The 22,329-nt window shown below is 33.3% G+C and overlaps 1 protein-coding gene across 2 annotated transcripts in view; it reads left to right on the top strand.

The window, feature by feature from the left end:
* Positions 1 to 17,946: 17,946 nt before the first annotated feature.
* LOC118185709 (proprotein convertase subtilisin/kexin type 4-like) overlaps positions 17,947 to 22,329 on the top strand; it is a 553,482-nt gene continuing 549,099 nt past the window's right edge. For both annotated transcript variants that reach the window (XM_085810775.1, XM_085810774.1), the window contains exon 1: positions 17,947 to 18,534. In XM_085810775.1, the coding sequence (XP_085666901.1) occupies positions 18,313 to 18,534 (222 nt within the window). In that variant the 5' untranslated portion in view covers positions 17,947 to 18,312. The remainder of the gene's footprint in view (positions 18,535 to 22,329) is intronic.

The following is a 22,329-nucleotide window of genomic DNA, read 5'->3' as shown; positions in this document are numbered from 1 at the left end:
CATATGAATACTGGGAATATCCATAAACTATATGGCACTAGGTTAGAAGCTGTATGTAAAGCATTCTAAACGCTGTTCCATCGATTTCGCACAGTTGTCAGTTTAACAGTAGCTGCTTGAGCCTGAGCATTGCCCTAAAGCAGATGTTCCCAGCCTGTGGTACACGTAATTATGAGCATATATATTAGCTTATACAGGTTACGGAAAGCGGGACTCATGGCGGCTACCAGAGGCTAGCATGAATTGTCTCTATTCTTCTATCAGGAGTTTATTGCATCAAAAATAATTTTGAACGACCAAACAAGTGCAAATGTATAGAAATTATGCATTAAAGATGATTGTTTTTCCCTGGTACATTATGAACAGTCTGGTGCCACAGAAATGAAGCGTATTTTTTAATTAAACGTGCAATTTTAGAGCATAATATGTAAAAAATACTAATTAAACTAAAATTAATATTAAAATTAAATTACACCTAAGAGTAAACTAAAAATAAACTAAAATTACACTTATAACTTTTTTTATATTAATTGTGAACTTTCTGGAAAAAAGTGTAGACCAGTGAGCGTCTCTGATTTGACTAATGCTGTTGACAAATATCTTGTCCCTTTGCTACTATGAATTTATTCTGAAGGTTTTATAAATTGTCGTTTCCGTTGGTGATAATAAACCTCTTACATCCATGAAAGTTGTTAGTAGGAAGATACAGATGATTTGCCGCTGATAGTGGGCAGTGAAAGGCAAAGGGATCAGGGCAGCTTCCATTTTCTCCGACACAGACATGTGTGTCCGAGATATTAAAACGACAGAAATACGTTGGAAAAGGACCATGATCAGTAATATAATCGGTTAGCTGGGAGATGGTAATCTTACGTGTTGGAGAAACTTTCAGTATGAAGCCACATGTTGTCTTTCTGTGTCACACTGGTTCCATTCCATTTGCCATTTTTATATCGCCTTTCTGCTGCGTTTATATTGCTGGCTGCTTCCTTGAGAAGTATATCTGCCATTTTCTTTCCCTCTAACCCGGTATGTGCCTTTATCCAAGTAAGATGCATGCATGCATGGCTATTTTTAAACAGGAGTCGCTGTATTTCTATGATTAAGGAAGAGTTGTGATTATGGTACAGATTTGTCGAAATACTGTCAGTAGAGATCACTGATTTGCTGGTGCTTATGACTGTTGCGTGCTCTTTAGCTGCTGTGATGATGAGCGCTTTGGCTTGAAAGACACTATTTTAGTGGTAAAGATGGCTTTCCCCATGTGTAAAACGCTATCTCCTTCAAATGCAACAAGAGCATCACCCACTCCTTCTTCAATTTTGGAGCTGTCCCTTTAGATAACAGTGCATGAACCATGTGAAATGTGGTTCCTTCCATTCTTTTTAATATTCATTTGTAGTCCTCTTCCTTTTAACCTTGGATGTATCTGCAAAATATTGCCTTGATATTCATATTTTAAGAGGCTGTAAGTAGTGTTGTTAAAGGTTGCACCACGTCTGTGTTATATAATTTTTGCATGAACTTCCTGTTCTGCTCTTATATCTAGCGCGAGATCAGACCTGCCCGTACGAGAGCAGCGTTTGTTGCTGTTGTTCTGTACGCTTTGCACAAAGTAAGTGCGAATGGAAGTTGAAGCTTTAGAAGTTGAAGCTTTTTTTCCCTCTCCCCTACTGGTTGCGACTAGAATGTGACGTGCAGTGCTATTTTTTCAACAACTGTGTTATATAATATTCTCTGTATGTTTTTGACCCTAGTTCATTTCTTGGAACTGCCTCGTTTACCTGGATATTGCATTAGTTTTATTTCGTACGGCTACGAATAATCCAAGTAAGACCTTGATCTCACATCAGACCGAGGTTCTTCATTTTGCGTATTATCTTGATATTATGCTTTGTTATTTAAAGCAAGGGCACCTGGTAGGTTTTTTTTTCTTTTTTTTTGGGGGGGGGGGCTTGGGGATAATGAGATATTCAGAGATTTCGATTGAAATTTTTAATTTAAGGTTTTTGCAGGGTTCAGAAAAATGTTAGAAACTATTGCGCCGAAGTTTTCTAGTTCATTTCTTGATCTTTGACAAGAATAGTCGCATCGTAATCATAAACAACCAAGATCCTATGTTCCGGCAAATTAGTTTCATGTACAGAACTGAATGTTATGCTCTTGAGAATAGGACCTGCGCAGTAACCTTGCGGGCAGCCTCTATCCTGGATTTTGGGAGTAATGCTACTATTGTGTGCTATAATCAAAGAGCGGTTTGTCAGATAGCTTGTGAAAATTTTGTAGAAGTTGGCTGGACGTTGTGCACGTTATCTTGCACAAGTACGCATCTGAGAGTGGCTCCGGACACACGGGAGGCTTACATAGACTGATTGGGTGTTGTCCGGATCCTACAATTATCTAGAGTAAAACGATTTAGTGTCTTACAAGGGTCTCATCGAGAGTTTATTGAATTTACATTCTACATAGTCATAAAGAGACATACCTATAGATGTTGGCAGTATACAAGGTAGCTAGCATTAGTATTTAATAAATTCAAATGGAACATCTAATAGACATAATGTATCAATTACAAGAAAAACAAATTAAACACATGCACATTATACGATATAACATTACTTACAATAATTAAGCATGATTGCACGTTACACATACATTACTGTCATGTTAGAGACAGTAATCCTTAAATACACTTTTGCGGTGGTTTGTATATTAAGTAATTCTTAACGTACACATTACACATTATACCAATAAGCTAAATGCTATATGCATTATATATTACACATTACGTCAGGGACTGTGATTCTTAAAATACATTTTTAGTACATGATGCACCTTATGCACAATACACATTATAAGGAATTAGGTTCTTTTAACATAATGAGACAGTATTTCTTAAAATACACTTTTGTGGTACCGGCGTGATGCACGTTACATATCATACACATTATTCTAATGACTAAATACTTTTTACATTACCTATTTCAAATTATATTAAGGACAGTGATTAGTCTAAAAATACCCTTTGCAGTACTATACATGTCGCACTTTATACAAAATACATATGATTCTTAGAAACTAGATACTTTTTACTTTAACTATTACACATTGTTTTAAGAACAGTATTTCTTTAAGTACTAGAAAGTATTAGTAGAGTATTATTTTAAAGTACTTTTGTAGTACTACAGATGACGCACATTACTCGCAATACTCGTTATTCCTTAAGGAACTGAATATTCTTACATTACCTATACTTAGAACACCTTTTTACAGTACTATGCATGATGCACTTGATACACAGTAACAATATTCTAAGGAATTAAATACGTTTTACATTACCTCTTCACATTGTCTTAAAGACAGTGATTTTTAAAATACATTTTTGCAGTACTAAACATGATAGATTTTATACACAACATACAATATTCTGTAATTTTATATATATTTCTGATATTATTTATTTCACAATATATTAACGAATTAGCATTTTTAAAATACGTTTTTGCTGTACTATACAGAATGTATTTTATGCACAAAACACATTATTCTAAGGAACAATAACTAAAATTACTCAAATTACTTCATAACAAAAATTACTACTATTACAAAACTTTGAACATATACAGAATGCTACATTCATTGGGTACAACATGTAATACATTTTACATTGCCTGTTGGACATTTAAGAGTAGTCATTTTTTATATATTACACCACACTGAACCTGACGCAAATTACACATAATGCAGATTGTATTAAGAACAATACTACAAAGTACTCAGTAAGGATTACTGGTGCGTTATCTAGAACATGGATCATAAGGTACTACACTCAGTGCGTGCAGAAATCCTATCTACAGTACAGTTGCTCTTCATTATATGCCTTTTCCATCATAGTTATAAAGTATTTTCGTTTTATTATGATTACCAACAATGCATTTTGGGCCTGGTAAAGTATGTTTGCTTTAATTGGCAGTCAAGCACGAGGAACAGGTTTTATTGTCTACCGCTAATTCACACGACTTATTGCCAAAATTTCAACTAAAGTAAATTAAAAAAAAAAAAAAATTAAAAAGGTAAAGTGCAGCTGCATTCCAATTCTTATACATATCGTATCGTCAACAAATAACTTAAAATTTTGATTTATCTTCTGAGGCAATTTTTTATGATGAATTTGTAGAGTCATTAGTTTATATCGATGCAGGAAACAGGAAAAGTGTACGATTCCCTCGCCAGGGTTCGAACTCCGATTATGTTCCGGACATGATTACTGTTACACCACGCAGGCACGTAGAAAGAAGGGAGAAAATGCCTCATAAATTTATTAACAAAAAGAGGTTTTCTTATTGTCCTTATAATTTTATTATAAATAAGTTTGATGGCATATAACTTATTTCAAGTTACAAGAATTAAAAAGAAAAATCGTCTTTTTAGCACCTTTTACAGCATGCTACTCTTTTATGCCGAGGTATATAAATAGATCTGAAGTACAGCAACAGCTTCCAACATGGTATTTCTGTAGAGAATAGCATTAATAAAAGAAAGATACTAAAGGATTTTACGGCTTTGGAATGATCCTTAAAGAATGACTTCTCTGAGTTACTTGAAAATTCTAAAAATAAATAATAAATATTCCGTCCTTTGAAGAACTCCCAAGTTTTTGAAACAGCAAAAACATTTACGACGTGCCAAGCAAGGACCATTCTTTGAGTTTTACGCAACGCAGTTCTCAAATTTCTTTTTGTTTCACTAATATGATGTTAAAAATAAATTTAGTTAATTTTATGAATAATTTTGTTTAAAAGTACTGTTTATCACATGTACTAAAGAAGATCTAAAAACTGATCATAAAATTAACATCGCCTCTCGCAGAAAAAAAAAAAAAAAAAAAAAAGAAAGAAACTTCAACTACTTTCAGAAAAATTTACAATACGTAACAAATAATTGCATATATAAGGCCAGAAAAAAAATGTAGTACACTTCCTTGTAGTGGGAAGAATAACTGCCTTTCTAAAGAAAAAGGGCCTATCAATTGCCGATTTAATAATACAACTGAACCTTGCTATTCTCTTCCTGGTGAACAGGCTGGTTATATACATTTTCATGATTTCCTCTATGTGTAATGTGAAACCAATCTAGGTTTTCTTTGAATGTTAAGCACCGGGTATTGAACAGATAAGACTGCTGAAAGCTGGTAGTTAACCCGTATTTAGCTCTTACTAAAAAAACTGACTGCATAAAGATTTTGAGATTCTCCCCATACGTAACAAGAAGGCAAGATAGTTACCCTTAGAACGTTCTCCTCGTAGATATCCATTCGAAGTTCACACCCATAGTCTGCTTTACCATATGCAGTTAACCAAGAATAAGTTAAATTAAACCATTTTAATTATCAATAAATTACTTGAGAATAACTATTAAGCAGCTCACTAAAATCAGAAATCTACAAATTTTCGCTTTTCCTTATTATCTTTTTTAGAGTTATTTTTCGGTGTTCTACAGTATATTAAAAGAGAGCTTATTATGTTTGGAAAATATACGAGAATTATTGCATGATTCACAAAATTTGATTTTCTCAAAAAAAAAAAAAAAAAGAAAAAAAAAAAGAAAAAGATTGAAAGATTTATTAAAAACAGCTGAAAGGTTTCAGATTTTAAATTACGTCCAAAGGGGCGTTTTTTTAACGTTTTGCGTGTTACCTTTATTCATTAAATATCATGTTTTTCGCACTTAACCACAAAATTCAGTTCAAGAGCAATATTGCAAAATCATTATAAAATGAGCATATCTTTAGAATTTCCGATACGCAGTCTCGCGCTCTGGCGATAAAAATGTTTTTTTTCCTACAAAGTTGCCATTGCTCGCTTTGAAATCCTTGAGTTTGTTAATCAAAAATTCGTTAAAGTTTTACAAAATATAAAATCGGTAATAAAACAAATTCCAAATTTCAGATTTGGACTTCCAGATGCTATATTCGCAGGAGAATTACGTTATTCAAAATCTGATGGCTTTAGGTACCATTTATGCAGATTCTTCATTATTTACTTTCTTTAAATATAATACAGGGCGATAATATTTGGTGGCAATAATTTGAAAAGTGAAATAACGCTTGTAGTTAATCAACGCAAAATGAAAAAACGAAATTAATAGTCTTTCTGGGCAAATTGCCTCTTTGGACTAAAAAGGTTGTCCTCAGCTTTTAAATCTTTTACCTTGAAACTTCAGGTAATGCTGATTCGTGTTTTGGGGTTCATGGCAATAATATATTTTAGTAACAAAAATTTGTTGATGAATACTTTAAAGTTGATCTATAGTACATTGATCTGCCATAACGGCCTTCGATAGAGGATAAAGCATTACAGATATCAACTACTGCAAATGAATTGAACGTCTGGCTGTTAAAAGTTTAAATAAATAAGTAACTGTTTAAAAGCTCCTCATTATTAAAATTATGAGAAATATTGGCAACGAATAATCTCTTAAACATTATATGACAGTGAATTCCAATTATCCAGATAGTATTTTATTCTTTTTAGACCGAAAAAAATCCAACTTCTATTTTTTCCATGAATGTAGGCTATATTTTTCCTTGAATATGCAACGTGCCGAAAGAAGATGCGATTAATGAAAAATAAAGCAATTTCCCTTCCGTTACGGTAAATACCTGTTTGGTCTACTTAGTACAGATCGTTCAATCACCCAGCTATTTCGAGTATTTGTAAGGAATATAATACCAGGTAACGTAATAAAGTATTATCTCCCTCCTTCCAGCATGCCTTTGTGGTGTAACGGTAGCACACTCGACGCATATTCTAGAGGTTTAGGTTCGATTCCTGGAGAGGGTATTGCTCATTTTTCACGTCTCCTGATTCGAAAATCCCGATGACTCTACATTGGCACCCGAACTAAAAGGTGGTGCACAAGAATTTTTCACTATCAAGATTTGGCGATTCGGTCCCCTAATCCCTAGTCACTTTTTAAAGGAGAAAATTTTCTTTTTTCTTCCAGCATGCCTTCATGGTGTAACGGTAGTACGTTCAACACGTTTTCGATAGGTCCAGGTTCGAGTCCCGGCGAGGGTATTGCTTATTTTTCATGTCTCCTGCTTCAAAATAACCTAATGACTCTACAACTTTAGTAAGTGTAATGTATTGTAAAATGTAAGCGATGGAGTCTAAAAATCTGTTAACATGAGATAATTTTCCTATAGGAAGAGCTGTAGCTATGGTTTTCAGCGCCTGGGGACAATTGAAAATTTCGCGTCCCCTCCTGTTTACCAAGAATGGAAAACATTTCATTTTAAAAATTCACAACGTAAATTTGGCGCCCCTTCGACGCTGTGCCCGGAGACAGATGCCCTCCTATGCCCCCTCTCGCTATGCCCATGCCTATAGATTATTCTAACAAAATAACAAACAAGTAAAATTTCAAAAATCATGCATTCTGTACGTTGTTACCAAAGCTCAAACAAGATAAGTTTCTAAGTGCGCCTTTTGTTTCTTCTGCAGGATTCATTTAATATATAAAATAGTTTCTTTAAGCAAGTATAATGATTCTTGTATTTAAAAAGCTAGCCCAAGGTCAAATTCTTGATCCTCTATTTCAACGTAGCGAGTATATATGTCAGTTTCGAACTTTAAAAGCAACATCCAGTTTGTAAATTTCTGCTTAACGTTTAATTACAAGTAAATTTATGCATTGCAAAAAAGAATCAGGAGTATGTTTTCATATATAAAAATCTGGCTGTAGATCACAGTAAGAGTACATTACATGTTCATTACATGCATTCATATTTTAACTGCTTCACCGAATAAGTCGTGACGTTGAACAAATCATAATTCAGATTTCAAACTGAAGCTGCATACGTTTTGAAGTCATATCACGATGCAAAGATATCATCCTAAAAATTATTTTCATCTTTCATTGCTTTTAAAAACTCAAAGGAGACGTACAGTTGAAAAACAAAGTATTTAGTAAAACGTCGTTACGTTTCAACGATCACGTTGTTTTCTAATACTGGAACTCACCACAGGCGAGCGAATTATTCCGCTAAATCCTATGAAAAGGAATCGGCATTCGAAGCGTGGTAAACGAACGGCTGCCAGTGGCTGAAACTTGGCAAACGAATGGAATTTCGGAGCTTTTCTTGTTTATAATGTGAGTTCAAGCCAGTTTCCGTTAGAAAGTTCTCCAAGATGTCATTTCTTTTCTTAAGACAGACCTGCATATCTTGACTTAGCTGCAATTGAAAATTGCTTTTTTTTTTTTTTTTGAATGAATATGGCAAAGCGCTTGAGGGCTATCTATCTAAGTGTTGGAATGCTTTTGCAGAGGTATTTATAAGGTTTGGTTTGGTTTATTTAACTATAGCAAACCTCGATGGCTAAAGTAGGAACTGCCTAAAAGTAGGAATGTTCTTGTTCTAAGGAAAACTCACACATGTATTACATGTTGCATATGGAGAAAACCATGAAAACGCCCATGCAGAAAGCCCATTCATCAGAATTCGAACCGCGGAACTACCAGTTTTCAGCGACTTTACTGCTCAGCCTCTGTTGGGCCCCTTTCTAAAGAGAAGCGGTTTCTTATTTACATTACACGCTGGACAAACCACGAAAACACACCATAGTATTTTCTCTTTCCTTTCGTCTTCCCTACTTCGTCCCCCTTGTTTTTTTTCTCTGAAACGTTTTAGTCTGTAGTCACATGTCCAAATTGAGTAGTTTTTTTTTTTTTTTTTTTTTTTTTTTTTTTCCGAAAGATCAGTTTATCTCAAAGTTTTCCATCACTCAGTCCATATTATATTCCATTATTTTCAAATATTCTATTAAATAAATTAACCTTCAAGATAAACTAAATTTTTTGAATCAGTCATAGATTCTCATACCATTACTTTATATCTAACGTAGGATAAGATTGATTTTCCTCTGCCACTTCTTTTTTTCTGTTTCGAAAATTACAATTTCTTAGTTGATTTGGAGAAGCTCGAGCTATTTTTTTCCTTGCTGTCTACTGTTATATCTAGTAGATCTCAAAACTATTTTGTTTTAAGGCAAGTAGCTTTATTCATACCTTGCTGAATTACTTCAGATAAGTATGAGACAATTTAATCTAATTACGAGCCATTTTCTTTCAAAAAGTTCTCCATTAAGACATCCCTCCAGTAGATATATCTCTTTAGGATTTTGTCTTAATTAAAGACAATCAACAAAGCTGAGACCTCTTCTTTTCGGAAGGAAAGTTCTTTGATTATATCGAAATTCTGTAGTACTCAGACGTGAGATAATTCATGCGATTTATATTTCTGTATTATTGTGTGAATATTTGCCCGATATTTTAAAAAGTGCAACGGTAAATTACTAATGAAATTTAGCAATACGCGTATACTGAAATAATACAGCTCACATGAATAGGTGCATTGTTATGCGGAGTTCAATACTTTTTGCCCAAATTTGTCAGTTACTAATCAAATATAGCAATACATGTGTCATACTGAAATAATGTAGGTAACACCAACAGGTGCATTGTTATACGAAGTTCAGTATATTTCGCCCAAATTTATCAATTCCCCACAGAATTTATAATATTTGCGTTATATAATTGATAAATGGTATTTTGATATTATTTTTAATAAACGTTTTAATCTTGCCTTGTGAAAGTATGCTTGGTTTGTTATTTGTTTACTATTTCAAAAAGATTCAGAATCATATCTTTCGCCCAGTTTTATATAGGGATTTATGAATCGAAGTACTATATAACAAGTCTAAACCTTCTATTTCAAATTTCCGTTACAAAAAATTATAACAATTAACTGTATTTTGCCAATATGTATATAACAACAACACTAGTCTATAATTAAATTATGAAATAAAACAATTATTATCATTATTAATATTATATACACTACGCATTTCGTTTCGTCTTCGAAAGCTTAACTTATACAAACATGGCTCAGCTTTGTTCTGATAGAATCTGCTTTTGATAAGGGTATCAGCAGGTATCCGAGCTTGAAGTAATTTCTGATGATACTGCGGAAGAAGACCCCATTGTTATTACAGTTACTCGAGCTTGAAAAAAGAAGCAAATTATTCAAGCTCGAAGGTATTCAAACTTTGACATTTCGTTTTAAAATAACTTATTTGTATACTTTAGTTTTTCACGTGTAAACTTTCTTAATATCAATTCAAATAAAATGTTGCAAATATGATTGACAAATATTTTTTTCATATGCTGCAGTTGTTAAAATGCATTTGAGATGGTATGTTTCATGCATTCCAAATATTTCTTTACAATCCCATTTGTAAGTTTGTTCCACCCTTTATCTCCTAACTTTGTTTGATTTGTGCTATACGTTCAGCCTACGACTTGTAAAGTACTTAAATTAGGACATAGCGTATTAGACTCGACTCTGAGCAGGCTGCGTGGCATTTTTGTGATTTTCCTCCAAATGTTAATGTAAATACCTGTTAATTTCCTTAGGAGTCCTCCACGAGTACATACGTTGCTTAAAAAATGTAGCCTTACTTTGTTTTATTAAATTTAATAATCTTGTCAAATCCATCTATATATTCGTTCGGTTTAATTGTTTCACACGATTTTCTTCCTTATTTTTGACTATTTAAAGATTTTTAATTACCTTTCGCGTGCATAGTGGTATCACAATCATGAGGTAAATTACTTTTCTTCTTCTGTATATTTTATTCTGAACAACTTCAAAATTCTGAATAAATCAAAGTAGTAATAGGCGGAGCAAAACTAAAATGAATGTAGCACTACATGATGAGGATAACAACAATGAAACACGAGAAAATAAGATACTAGAATTGTTAAAGGTTTAGTAAAAACTTGATTAGAATCAGTGTCATTTACTGAAAAAAATAACTTTTTTGTGAATGTGAAAATCTTAAAAGAAATCTAATTCACCATTTGAAGAAGCCTCGAGGATAATTTTTACAGAATCGAAACCAGAACTGTGATTATATGTCAACTATGTTTAGCTGTCAAAATTTGCTTTATTTCTCGTTTTTAACATAAGTTTAGCGTTCCTTGACGAGATATTTATCGCACTAAGAGGATTAATTTTCTAAGAACTAAAATTAGAGACGGAATCTTTAGAAAACGAACAATGACTTTTACTGATAGATGAAAAAATTCCCTGAACTTTGATTTTCTGGAGAATCCTAGCATTTTTGTAATTGATAGCTTTTATCAACTATAAAATTTCATCATATTCCCAAAACATTTTCTTCTATAGTTAACGGCATTAATTCTAATGCAGTTCTTCCTAACCGCTTTATAATTTATAATGATGTTCTTAATTTTCTCATGTTTCATTACTATTTTTTTTGGACAGATGACGTGACTCTCGTATTCGCTTTGCTCCGTTCATTCCTTTGGTTTAGGCCAATAACGACAATTGTAACTTTGGATTTTAAAACTTTCATCTCATTTCTTGACAATCAAATTTCAAATTTGGGGAATGTTCAATCAGATAAAAAAGGAGAGGAAATAATAATGTTCAAAGGAATGAATCGCTTATTGCCGTACTTGCTTTCTAACGAAAAATCGAATGTCAAGGAGAGTTCGGCTAATAATCCGACGGAATTAATTGACAGTGCAAAATACTACTGCAAAACTTTTCAGCTGCCCAATTACTTGAAAGGTCATTAAACTTCAAACAGGTTCGGTGTGCTAGAAATAGACCAGGAACCAGAAACTACACATTTTGTTAAAGAAGTTGCAGCAACTAAACCTAGGAGAGTCCTTAAACGCGCTTAATGATGCTGAGCAGATTTTACAAGACATACAAATACGCGTAAACATATTCAAGAGCGCAGTCATTCACATATTGGACAAATCTGTCAGACAAGCATAGTAAATGCCAGCACTGAATCCTGCGAGGATCTCAGAGTCTCACAATGGGCAATTCAGACACCAGTATCTCTCCTGTTACATTTTTCTTCTGGAGTGAAACTAATCTGAAAACAAAAATCAACGAATTCCACTGGTTCATTTTTGACTATCGATATCTGTTTCAGTACTCACACGCCCGCCATAGCTAACGACAGCCTTAGAAAGCCAAAATCTTCCAAGCTCAAAGCATCTATTTCATGACCTTTTAAAAATAAATCTTCTAAAGCTAGATATCAGTCCGGATCCAGCTAGTAGTACTTTCACCGTGTACCTAATGAGGCTACTACTGAAGTCGAATGCAGCAGTTCAAAGCGCCAAGCTTCCAAGGGAGATTAGTCAGGAATCGGTTGGGGAAGTTATATCACATCACGTGATAAACCGAGTTTAATCTAATATTAACAGATCCAGCAAAGACATTAAGCGTCAAATTGCAGGTGACATGAAAGAAACGTGGGAACATAAAATCGGGAGTTTAAATTTCTAAGAAGCCTCGGTTTGAAAATTTGCAAAAAATCTTAAAAAAGAACCCAATATGTAGTAAGTCTTTTCACTTTGAATATCATATAGCACACACCGATTAAGAAAATGCAGAAATGTTTGCGATGCATCTGGAGACGCAATTTATTCTAAATTCCGACTCTGATTACCAGATCTTTATGGAACATGTGAACAAATCCATTGATAACTGACTCAGCTCACCTGTGGCTAACAATATCATCGAATTCAAAACTCAGGGAGATATACAAGAATAAGTACTACTCCGTCCCTCTGCTGTACTCGAACAACATTTACCACTGGCACACAGCTCCACCCCGCGAGAATTCACAAAGAGAAGAATCCAACATTCTCACCTTTCTCTGACTAGAAATGTTTTCACCTTTCTCCTAACACAACATTCTCACCATTCACAAGCAACGTACATCTTTCTCACCTTTCTCCGACTAGGAGGTCCCTCCGTGTTGTCAGTCTGAGCCATGCATGCTATATTTATTCGTATTTCAACGCATTACACAGCACACGATATACATATTATACATAATACATAGTACATTATATCTTATACTGAAATTTCAAACTCACACAAGTTCTGCTTGTACACTTAAAGAAGGTCAAGAGCCCAAGTGTATTTCCTGCGGGCAAAAGCATGTAAGTTCATTCTCAGGATGCACTGAATTTCAGAAAAGACTTAATGACATGAAAAAGAAACAGGAGCTTATAAATCCGGCAAAAAGGAAGTCAACTTTCTTACGTTCATAAAGGACATTCCATAATTGAGCTTTACCACCAAAAAACTTTCATGCAACGAAACTCTCAAAAATAAATAAATAAATAAATAAATAAATAAATAAAAAGTATTACACAAGAAGGAAAAAATTGACCCTATTCTTGATGTTTTCAAAAATCAAACTAATCTTCAATGTTTACAAAATATCCTGTCAATTGTGCAAAAGATATGAGCTGTTAATTATGAGGTTCAAAATTTAATCTTAAGACTGTAAGCAAGGCAAATTATGTTAGGCTTTTTTGAATTTGAAGATTAATTCTGATTGGACTCCCGAACCAAGACTCTGCCCACTCATCCAGCTCTTCATAGATAAGTTTTGTTTTATGCTCTATTGCCAATGATTCTTTACTCCCTTTCTTACTAACTCTGATTTTTCCTGACAATGCTCCTGTCTATACACTCACCCCTCTCCTTCCTCTGCTTCTCAGCAATGCAGGCTTTTCTTTTACTCTCCCAAATTCCTTCTTTTCTATTTTTTTACAAAAATTTGTGTATTTTTTGTAAAAAAATACACAAATTTTTGTACAAATTTTACTCTTCTGATGTGGAGGGGCGTTTTGTTACCACAGAGACTCTGTAAATCTTCTTGATAGGCAGTGGCAAATTTCAAACTTTGACTAAATTTTGCGCAAATAATTATGGATTCTTTCATTTATATGGGTATTTCATTGACATTGAGCTTTCTTTCCGCTATTTGCATATCTTTCAATGCTAGTATGTTATTCTATAGTTATTACCGATTAGTCTTCTGCCAAGAACTCGAAACCTGCTTGAAAGACTGAGCTTGTCGCGATTCAGATCATATCTAGATCCACTTTCAGACAAACAGTTTGGGTTTAAAGAGAAATTAAATATAAAAAAAGCAATTAGTGATGATTGTAGAATTCATAGGTGCGAGAATAGATAAGAAAAGATTCACTGAGCTTCTTATGTTAGACATGGCAAAAGCTCATATGGCAGGGAAGGCTAATTTAAAAGCTTCTGTCTCTGAATTTCAGCAGAGAAACAATTTTTACCCTTTACTCCTTCCGAAAATAGCGTACATTCGCAGTAAGATAAGACTCAATATATTCTTCCTGGAGGACCTACTGAGCCAGGAGTTCCAAAAGGCCCCTGTCTGCCCCGGTACTTACTTCTTCCGGATTTTCCTAAACCGGGAAATAACTACGATCAGCTATTGGCCTGTTATGTAAACAATGCTGTAGTTGTGGTAAGATAATTTCCGCCGAAGCAAGCAATTAAAAAATTACAAGCCTAAATTTATGAAATTGGTGACTGTTGCCGAAAATGGAAGGTATCGATCAATAAAAACAAGTCTCAGTTTCATGTAGTAAGATAGCACAAGATCAAGAGTGAAACAGATGACAAACTTTTATTTATTCTATGAAGAAGTACCGAGTGTAACAAAAGCTAAGTATCTGGGGATTATCCTTAATCCCAACCTATAGCAGGATCAGCACACTAAGTATGCTGTCAGCAGAGCCAACGTGACTGTATAAAATCACGTCCTGAGCTTACTTGGTTATAGATCAAATATGTAACTTTGAAGCAAAAGAACTTTTTACACAATGAATATTAGGCCTATTTTATGCTATGATTCCCCAGCCTGAGCAGCAGTTACCCCGGCAAATATGAATAAATTGCAAATTATCCAAAATTAGGTACTTTGCATTATCACTAATGCCTGCATTTTTATCAGAAGTACGATGCTGAGTAAGGAAAAAGGTCCCTCTGATTAGCAAGTACTTCAGAAATACCACAGTTCAGTAATCCCTGGGATCAGCCGAGCACCTCAGAAATACCACGATAAGTTCTTAGCTTACCAGATTACCAGCTCTGTAATTAATCACTCATTGATAATCAATTACGTAATGCTGGAAGGTGATAGGCTTATTAAATCACTTCCTGTGCTATAATGAAATTATAGCACAGGAAGTGATATATAATTTCATTATAGCACAGGCTATAATGAAGCACAGCCTGTGCTATAATTTCATTATATACATTATAGCACAGCCTGTGCTATAATTTCATTATAGCACAGGCTGTGTTATGTGGCTATAATTTGTTTCCTAATTGATAGTTTATTGTGCATACTTATAAATGTTTCTATTACTTGATTACAGTTTGTAATATTTAGCATATATTTGATAAGTACACAGGCTTTTGCTTTCCCTTTATTTTTCCTTATTATCTGTATTGTGTTATCTCATTATCTGTTATCTTATCATCTGTATCTTATCTGTATTCCTTTACCTGTATTTTGTGTTATCTTATTATCTGTATCTGAGCTGTTATCTGTATAGTGTTCTGAGTACTTAAAAATTTAGAACTCTGAACAGGATGTGTATTTTGAATTTTTCAGGAGCATGCTTGTGTTGTACACAGTTTGATTTTACTTTCTGGCTTCACTTCTCACTAGTGTGATGTTTTACGGTTTTACGTTCCGTCTGTCCTCCTATTTGCTTTATATGTTTCGTGGTTGTATATTTGAAATGTTAACCCTGGAACTACCTCTCAAAATCTGCACAGCAATCAGGACTAATGTCTCCATTCTTCTTTCACCTGTTAGTAGTCTTTGGAGTATTTACCTCATCGAACCTCAAAGTTATGTCTTTTTTGGCAAATCTATACCGAGAAAATGTTAATAAAATTACAAATAATAGACAAAATATTCATAAAAGAGATTTAGCAATAATTAAATTCTTTATTTGCTTTCTTTAGATTGCAGTTTGAATTTTGTTTGTAATTTAATATTTTTATACCACCGGATAATTTTTCTGTTACAAGCAGATTGTAACCAAGATGTTCATTACAGAAGCTTTGCAGTACTTTACAGTTTCATTTCAGTCTAGAATGAAAATCTTAGGTATATGTTGTTTCCAGAATTACTTCTAGGAATGAAGAAAATTAAATTATCAAAAGGAAGTGGATTATTTTATACATACCTCTATTTTCATGCAGACTTAAATTATTTTTACTGGCTCTTAAAAACCATTTCAAATGACTGTAATTATAAGAATTTGCATAGATTTGAGCATCGAGTTAACGTTTTACACGAATGATGCTATTTAGCCCTTTTTAGTGCTTTACCTGCAGATGTTAAACTGTTATCTAAATTAAGCATATATAAAATATTTTTTTAAATTTACTTTCTTCTTTCACCACAAATTTTTACATTTATATCTTTTATTGTATGTTTGGGCATAAGTTAAGGAAGGATATTTTTTTAATGATTAAAACACAGTTAGTAAATTTACTTATTTTTGTAGACGATCAAAACTGTTCAAAGTATGGCTTGTCCCTCTTTTGTCAGCATATCTTAGCTCTACATCAAAGGCATACAGCGCATTTTTTTATCGTTTTCATTTATTTTATTTTTAAAGTTTTATTCCTTTATTTTGTATAGTGTTAGAAGAGCGGAGAGGTTCTTATTTAGCACCAGATCCTTTGAGAAAATATTATTGATATTTTCTTCAGGGTTTGGTAACTCTTTATAACCATATTCAACAGATATACTTGTGTCATTGAAGGTCTTACACGAAGGCATCCATCCTAAAATAGATAACCTTCATGTGCTTTATCATAAACGATTAAACATGAATGTAAACTACAGCTTTGAGGTTCAAGCTGCATAATTTCTTCAGTGCTTCGTTCAGACGATAATTTTTGTCGTCGTAAGTTTTTTTTTTTTTTTTTTTTTTTTTTTTTTTTAAGGCATAAAAGTCATTAAGTCCATTCACACCTGTTTAGCAGGGTTTAAGTCACAGCCAAACAGGGAAGGGAAAGTTGCGCATGCGTAAACATATAGCTGACTCAGCGAAACTGTCGGACGATGTTTGCTTCGCTTTGATTAGTCAGCTCTTATATCAAGTGGAATATTGAAAAGTTAGAACATTTAGGCAAAATCTTTAAACCAGTTTTTCTGACGTAACAAGGTATGATTGCATTAGCAATGAAGCTCGGCTTAGGCCACTTATTATTTTAAAACCAACTAACTCTTTCACGATAAATGATAGCAGACGACATAAATATGGTACAAACGTTTTCCATCTGCAGACATTTTCTATAAAGTATTTTACTAGTATGCTTTAAAGCAAACTTTTAAACTGATTTAAATTAATGAATAATTATTATTGGCGTACTTTAAATATTTTGCCACATAAATCGTGTTTTTAGGATCAACCTAGCTTTACTTTAAAATTTAGAACACAATGGAACAATATCTTTAAAGTTTAGTAACATCTAGTAATACGAGAAAACGTTCGATTCATTCTGCTTGAAATACTGCAGTAATGCGGAATGTAAAACTGACCGTTTGTAAGAAAGTATATCAGCTATTAATTAAACTTATTTTTTATTTAACCAAAATAAAAAATGTAAAACAAAATGAGAAAATATTTGGGAATAGGATACTTTCTTAGGCTTTAATACGTACGCCACACATTTTTTATTTTAATTCTGAACAACTGGGGTATTTTTTTTAGATATTTAATATCGCGATTAAAAATATACTGCGTAATAATCATTTAGAGTTAGAAAAACAATGTATAACAATGTTCAAGAAATAATGCATTCATTTCACGAATCGCAACAGTGGAATAGCATCGCCAACAATCCTTTCATTCCAACAGAGAGCCACGCGGCATTGTTAGTACACGCGCTGGACGCTCTACGTCAGCGCCAACAGAGGCGTCTGGTTGCCTGGTGACGTCGGCAGAACAGGTTAGATTGTTTCCTCACAAGCTTCATTCTCGCAGTCACAGTTACGCATCGCGCCGAAGCAGACGCAAATCATTTTTGTTCTCCCGCCGCAAACACTTTTCTTTTTTGTTTTGCTTTCTTTCTATCAAGTCCTCTGCCGACTACAACAGTTTCCTGCCAGAAAAAATAGGAATAAATGCAAAGAATTTTTCTTCATTTCGTCTCGAGCAAGCAGACGATAATCCGGCCATGTAGAGATTAGAGGAATGAAAGTTATCCACTTCCGACTTTTATTATTTCTTCAATCGAAGATTGTTTTTGTGTGAATTAAAAACGGAAAATTTTGCCAAAAATGCATAGTTAACGGCTAAAGAGTTTATTTTTATTTCCTTGTAACTGTGAGCTAACACACTATGCTATGTTGGAAAAGAAAGTGGACATCGCTACTGGTGATGTTTCGTGTTTTAGCGGTACTCGTGCTTTTGCTCGCCGTTGTTTTCGCTGTCAGCGACGCCGCCGACGAAAGCGATGTGCCGCCGGAGGTGTATACGGACCAGTTTGTGATGCGAGTTGAAGGGGGACCAGAAGTGGCGAAAGAATTGGCCCGGAAACATGGATTTACCTACTTGGCAAAGGTCAGTGACTTTTTTTTTCGTATCTTCTAAAACCTCGTCTTTTAACTCTTACTGCCAGTTTTATTTGAAGGTACAAATATGAAAGTATTCCATTTCAAGTTACTTTCAGTTGGAAAGATATGAAATTCAGAATGATTTATAATGTTAACTTTTAAATGATCTATAAGTCAGGCTAAAGTCATGAAATACATGTGTTGCGCTGTGTAAAGAATGATTTATTATCACTTACTTTGTCTCGAGAATATACTTTACTATATGTTTAGAGTTTTTAGAGGCTTGTGTTTGAATTTTCAGAAAGTAAAACATGATAATAAAACCTATCTGCAAAAAAACCTAAAAGCATCTTTATTAGTGAATTAATTTACTGTGTGACAGAGGGAAAAATTATGAAATTGAAATCTATGGAGTACGTATTGATAATAAAAACCGAGACCGTTTTCTTAGTAATAAAATAAATCCAAATATTTCTAAATGTGCATGGCTTGAGACTAGACTATTCGTTTCACTTTTAAATGTTTGAAATCAAGTGTTAACAACCAAAAATATTCTGCATTAGATGGATCCTTTTTCTTACATCCCCATCCCGAAAAGTGAATTATTTTTTTTTTTTTTATTATTATTCAGATTTCTTACATTCATATTTGCAAGACTCAATGAAAATCCTCGTTTATGAATTTCAAACCCCTATCATATTACATTTAAAATTATAATAGTTTCAAAAAGGAAGATAGATTTGTGAAACTAAGAAAAGGCTGATGCCTTAACGGAAGCCCAGGGCCGGATTTATGTATAAGCTACTCTTGGGGGGGGGCCCTCAAAAAATTAAAATATAGTATAAATAGTATTAAAATATATTGTAACAGACTTATAAAGGGCTCCATATCTCAAATGGCTTAGGGCCGTATCAAATCTAAATCTGGCTTTGCGGAAGTCATTCAAATATATTATTGTTTCCTGCGTAAGTATTATTCTATTAAAAGAGCTTCGAGTTACAAGTATTGGTCCTACATCAGAGTGTTATACAAAATAAATTTTATGTGAGCTTACGTTTTCTAGTAAAGAATTCACTTCATCGTATGCCGATTATCTAAGATAAGAGCTTGCCGATGAAAAGTGTTTCCTGATAAGGCAAAAATCTTTTATTGATGACATGTATTGTAACTGCTAGACTAGATTAAAGAAATCGTCATTAGATCACTAGTTGAATGAAAGGTTATTAATATCTGTTGCTGACATCCAAATATCGTATCCGGGTGAAAATTTATGCTATTGCTGTTATTAATATTTTAAAAATATTATTTATAAGTAGAGAAAAGGAAGTTTTCATATTCTTAACCTAAAAATTTAAACCTAAAAGGAAACTGAAATTTAAATCTACGGTATTGAGGAGCTTAAATTGTGGCTAGAGGAACGTATTGTTTACCGCTTTCCAGAGTTGGTTAGATTCTACAAATTGTTAAACTCGTATCGAATTGTAATAACCAGTACACTAGGAAAAAAAAAAAAAAAAAAAAAAAATTTAAAACATACTCTGGCTTACTTAAGATAACTCACTTAAGACACTATCCATATTTTATTATTTCTGATTTAGATGTAAATCGTGTAAAATGGGACACGTGTTAAAGTAATTTCAGTAAAATGTAAAAAGTATTGGCTTCATTTTAAATATGATGCAATATTTTGATTTTTTAGTCTATTTAGTTTCATATTAATTAGTAGCTTAGAGTTTATATTAATATTATGAATACATTCAGTTAATTGATTCATTACAACTGTACTGAGAATTAGCCTTTTCAGTTCTCGTGTATTGGCAGTATAGTCGCAGGTATATTTCTCATATCTCCAGGTTATTTGAAATTAGTAATTTGCATAAAAATATCCTGTTTCTTAAATTTCCGCAAAAGCGTTTGAAAATTTAGGCAAGAACAGTTGTGTGAATAATAGAAAAATTAAATTTTAATTTTGTATTCGGTTTTATATGTTTATTGATTCAAAAAATCTTATGAATTCAAAAATCATTGATTCAAAAAGAAAAAATAAATTAAAATTTTCCAAATCTGCTTCTAATGATGTATAGGTATAAGTAACAAAGAGGCAGAAAATGCAATAAAATGTACTTAACAATTTTCAATTAAAATACATTTCTTTGACTGTAGATAAAAGGAAAAATACTTTATTTTGGTTTTGTGTACCATTGGTACAACATTTGTGCTTTAGATATTTCAGATTAGTATGTGGCCATCAATGCATTAAATAATTTACCTGAAACAAATTTTTATATATGGTTCTTGAAATTTAAATTTTATAAGTAATACCACCAGTAAATGTTAATTTAGGAAGGGTAGTGTCATGTATCTGGCAGCGGTGAGCCAATCAGCTGCCTGGCAGAGCCCAGCAAGTGAGAGAGGCCAGTTGCATGTTAGCTTCAGAGGAGGCAGGTTGTAGGTTAATTATGTTGTAGGAGCGAGGTAGTGCTCCAAGTTTGCCTTTATTCTTTAAATGTTAATTTTTTTTTCATTATTCTTTGAAAGTTAATTTTTAATAAATGTTGGTGTCGTTTTCAAAAAAAAAAAAAAAAAAAAATTACATTTAAAGAATAAAGGCAAACTCGGAGCACTACCTCGCTCCTACAACATAATTAACCTACAACCTGCCTCCTCTGAAGCTAACATGCAACTGGCCTCTCTCACTTGCTGGGCTCTGCCAGGCAGCTGATTGGCTCACCGCTGCCAGATACATGACAGGTAGCTTGTCAGTAAAAGGGAGAATTTTAAATAATTTTCCATAAATATCTTACATTATATTGTATGATATCGAAAAAGACTCGTGAAGTTTGGCGAAGATCAGTTGTTGATTATTTTCAACTATCATTAGAACAAAGAGAAGATGAATAAGTGAAAGTTAATAAACTATGATATTTTTAATTTCAACAGGCAATGAGTATTTGTTCTTCCGTGACATGAATGGGCGTTTTCACCATGTGTAATGTGTATACGAGCCAGTTTCCCTTAGAAAGTCCTTCAGGAAGGCATCTCTCCCATAAGGCAGATAGCCCTTGAGTACTTTGCTATAATCAAATAAACCGAACTAATCCATGCCATGACATTTCATGTACTCATAGACACGTTTTTAAAGTTAAATCAGTTTAGATTTCGAAATATTTCTACCGTAACGTTGTAGAATGCTGAATTCTTTTAAATCAGCACTGCAACTAGATAGGGATCGAAAGCTATACAGGGTAGAGTCTAAGCGTTTAATTCGATTCAAATAACTCTAATCCTTCGCATAATAATTGTATATTAATGTAAAAATTCCTAAGAATGATTTTATGTAACTCTTAAGCAGAAACAAATTCTTTCTTCTGATTTGGTATTATTAGTCCCTTCCCAATAGGAGTCCTCAACTTAGAATTTTTTAGGCTACAAGAAAACTAATTACGCGCTGATTTAGGATTTCTTGTAGAAACTGTATTTGAACCAGATGGCGCTGTGTGCACCTGAATTCCTTTGAGTATTTCAGAACTTTGATGACTGTGAGTGATGTAAAAAGAAATTACATTAAGTGCGAACTAAGTTTATATGTGCTTCTTTAGTGTAAATGTATTTATTGTGTCTTCAATAAAAATTGGATAAAATGACAAAAGGCGAGAATACTTGCTGCGTCTGACTGGTAAGCGAAATTTCTTTATTATTTGATTTGAATATCACTTTTAGAACAATGCGAACGCGAAATTAGATTGAGTATTTACACTTCTGAAAGATAAACAGTTGTTAATATATGTTACCGTGTGAGTAG

Source organism: Stegodyphus dumicola, chromosome 2 (assembly GCF_044657685.1).
Source record: "Stegodyphus dumicola isolate Sdum_Otavi_A_Nest chromosome 2, ASM4465768v1".
Classification (NCBI taxonomy): Eukaryota; Metazoa; Arthropoda; class Arachnida; order Araneae; family Eresidae; genus Stegodyphus; species Stegodyphus dumicola.
The sequence above is the reverse complement of the archived record's forward strand: the minus strand, read 5'-3'. Positions and strand labels throughout refer to the sequence as shown.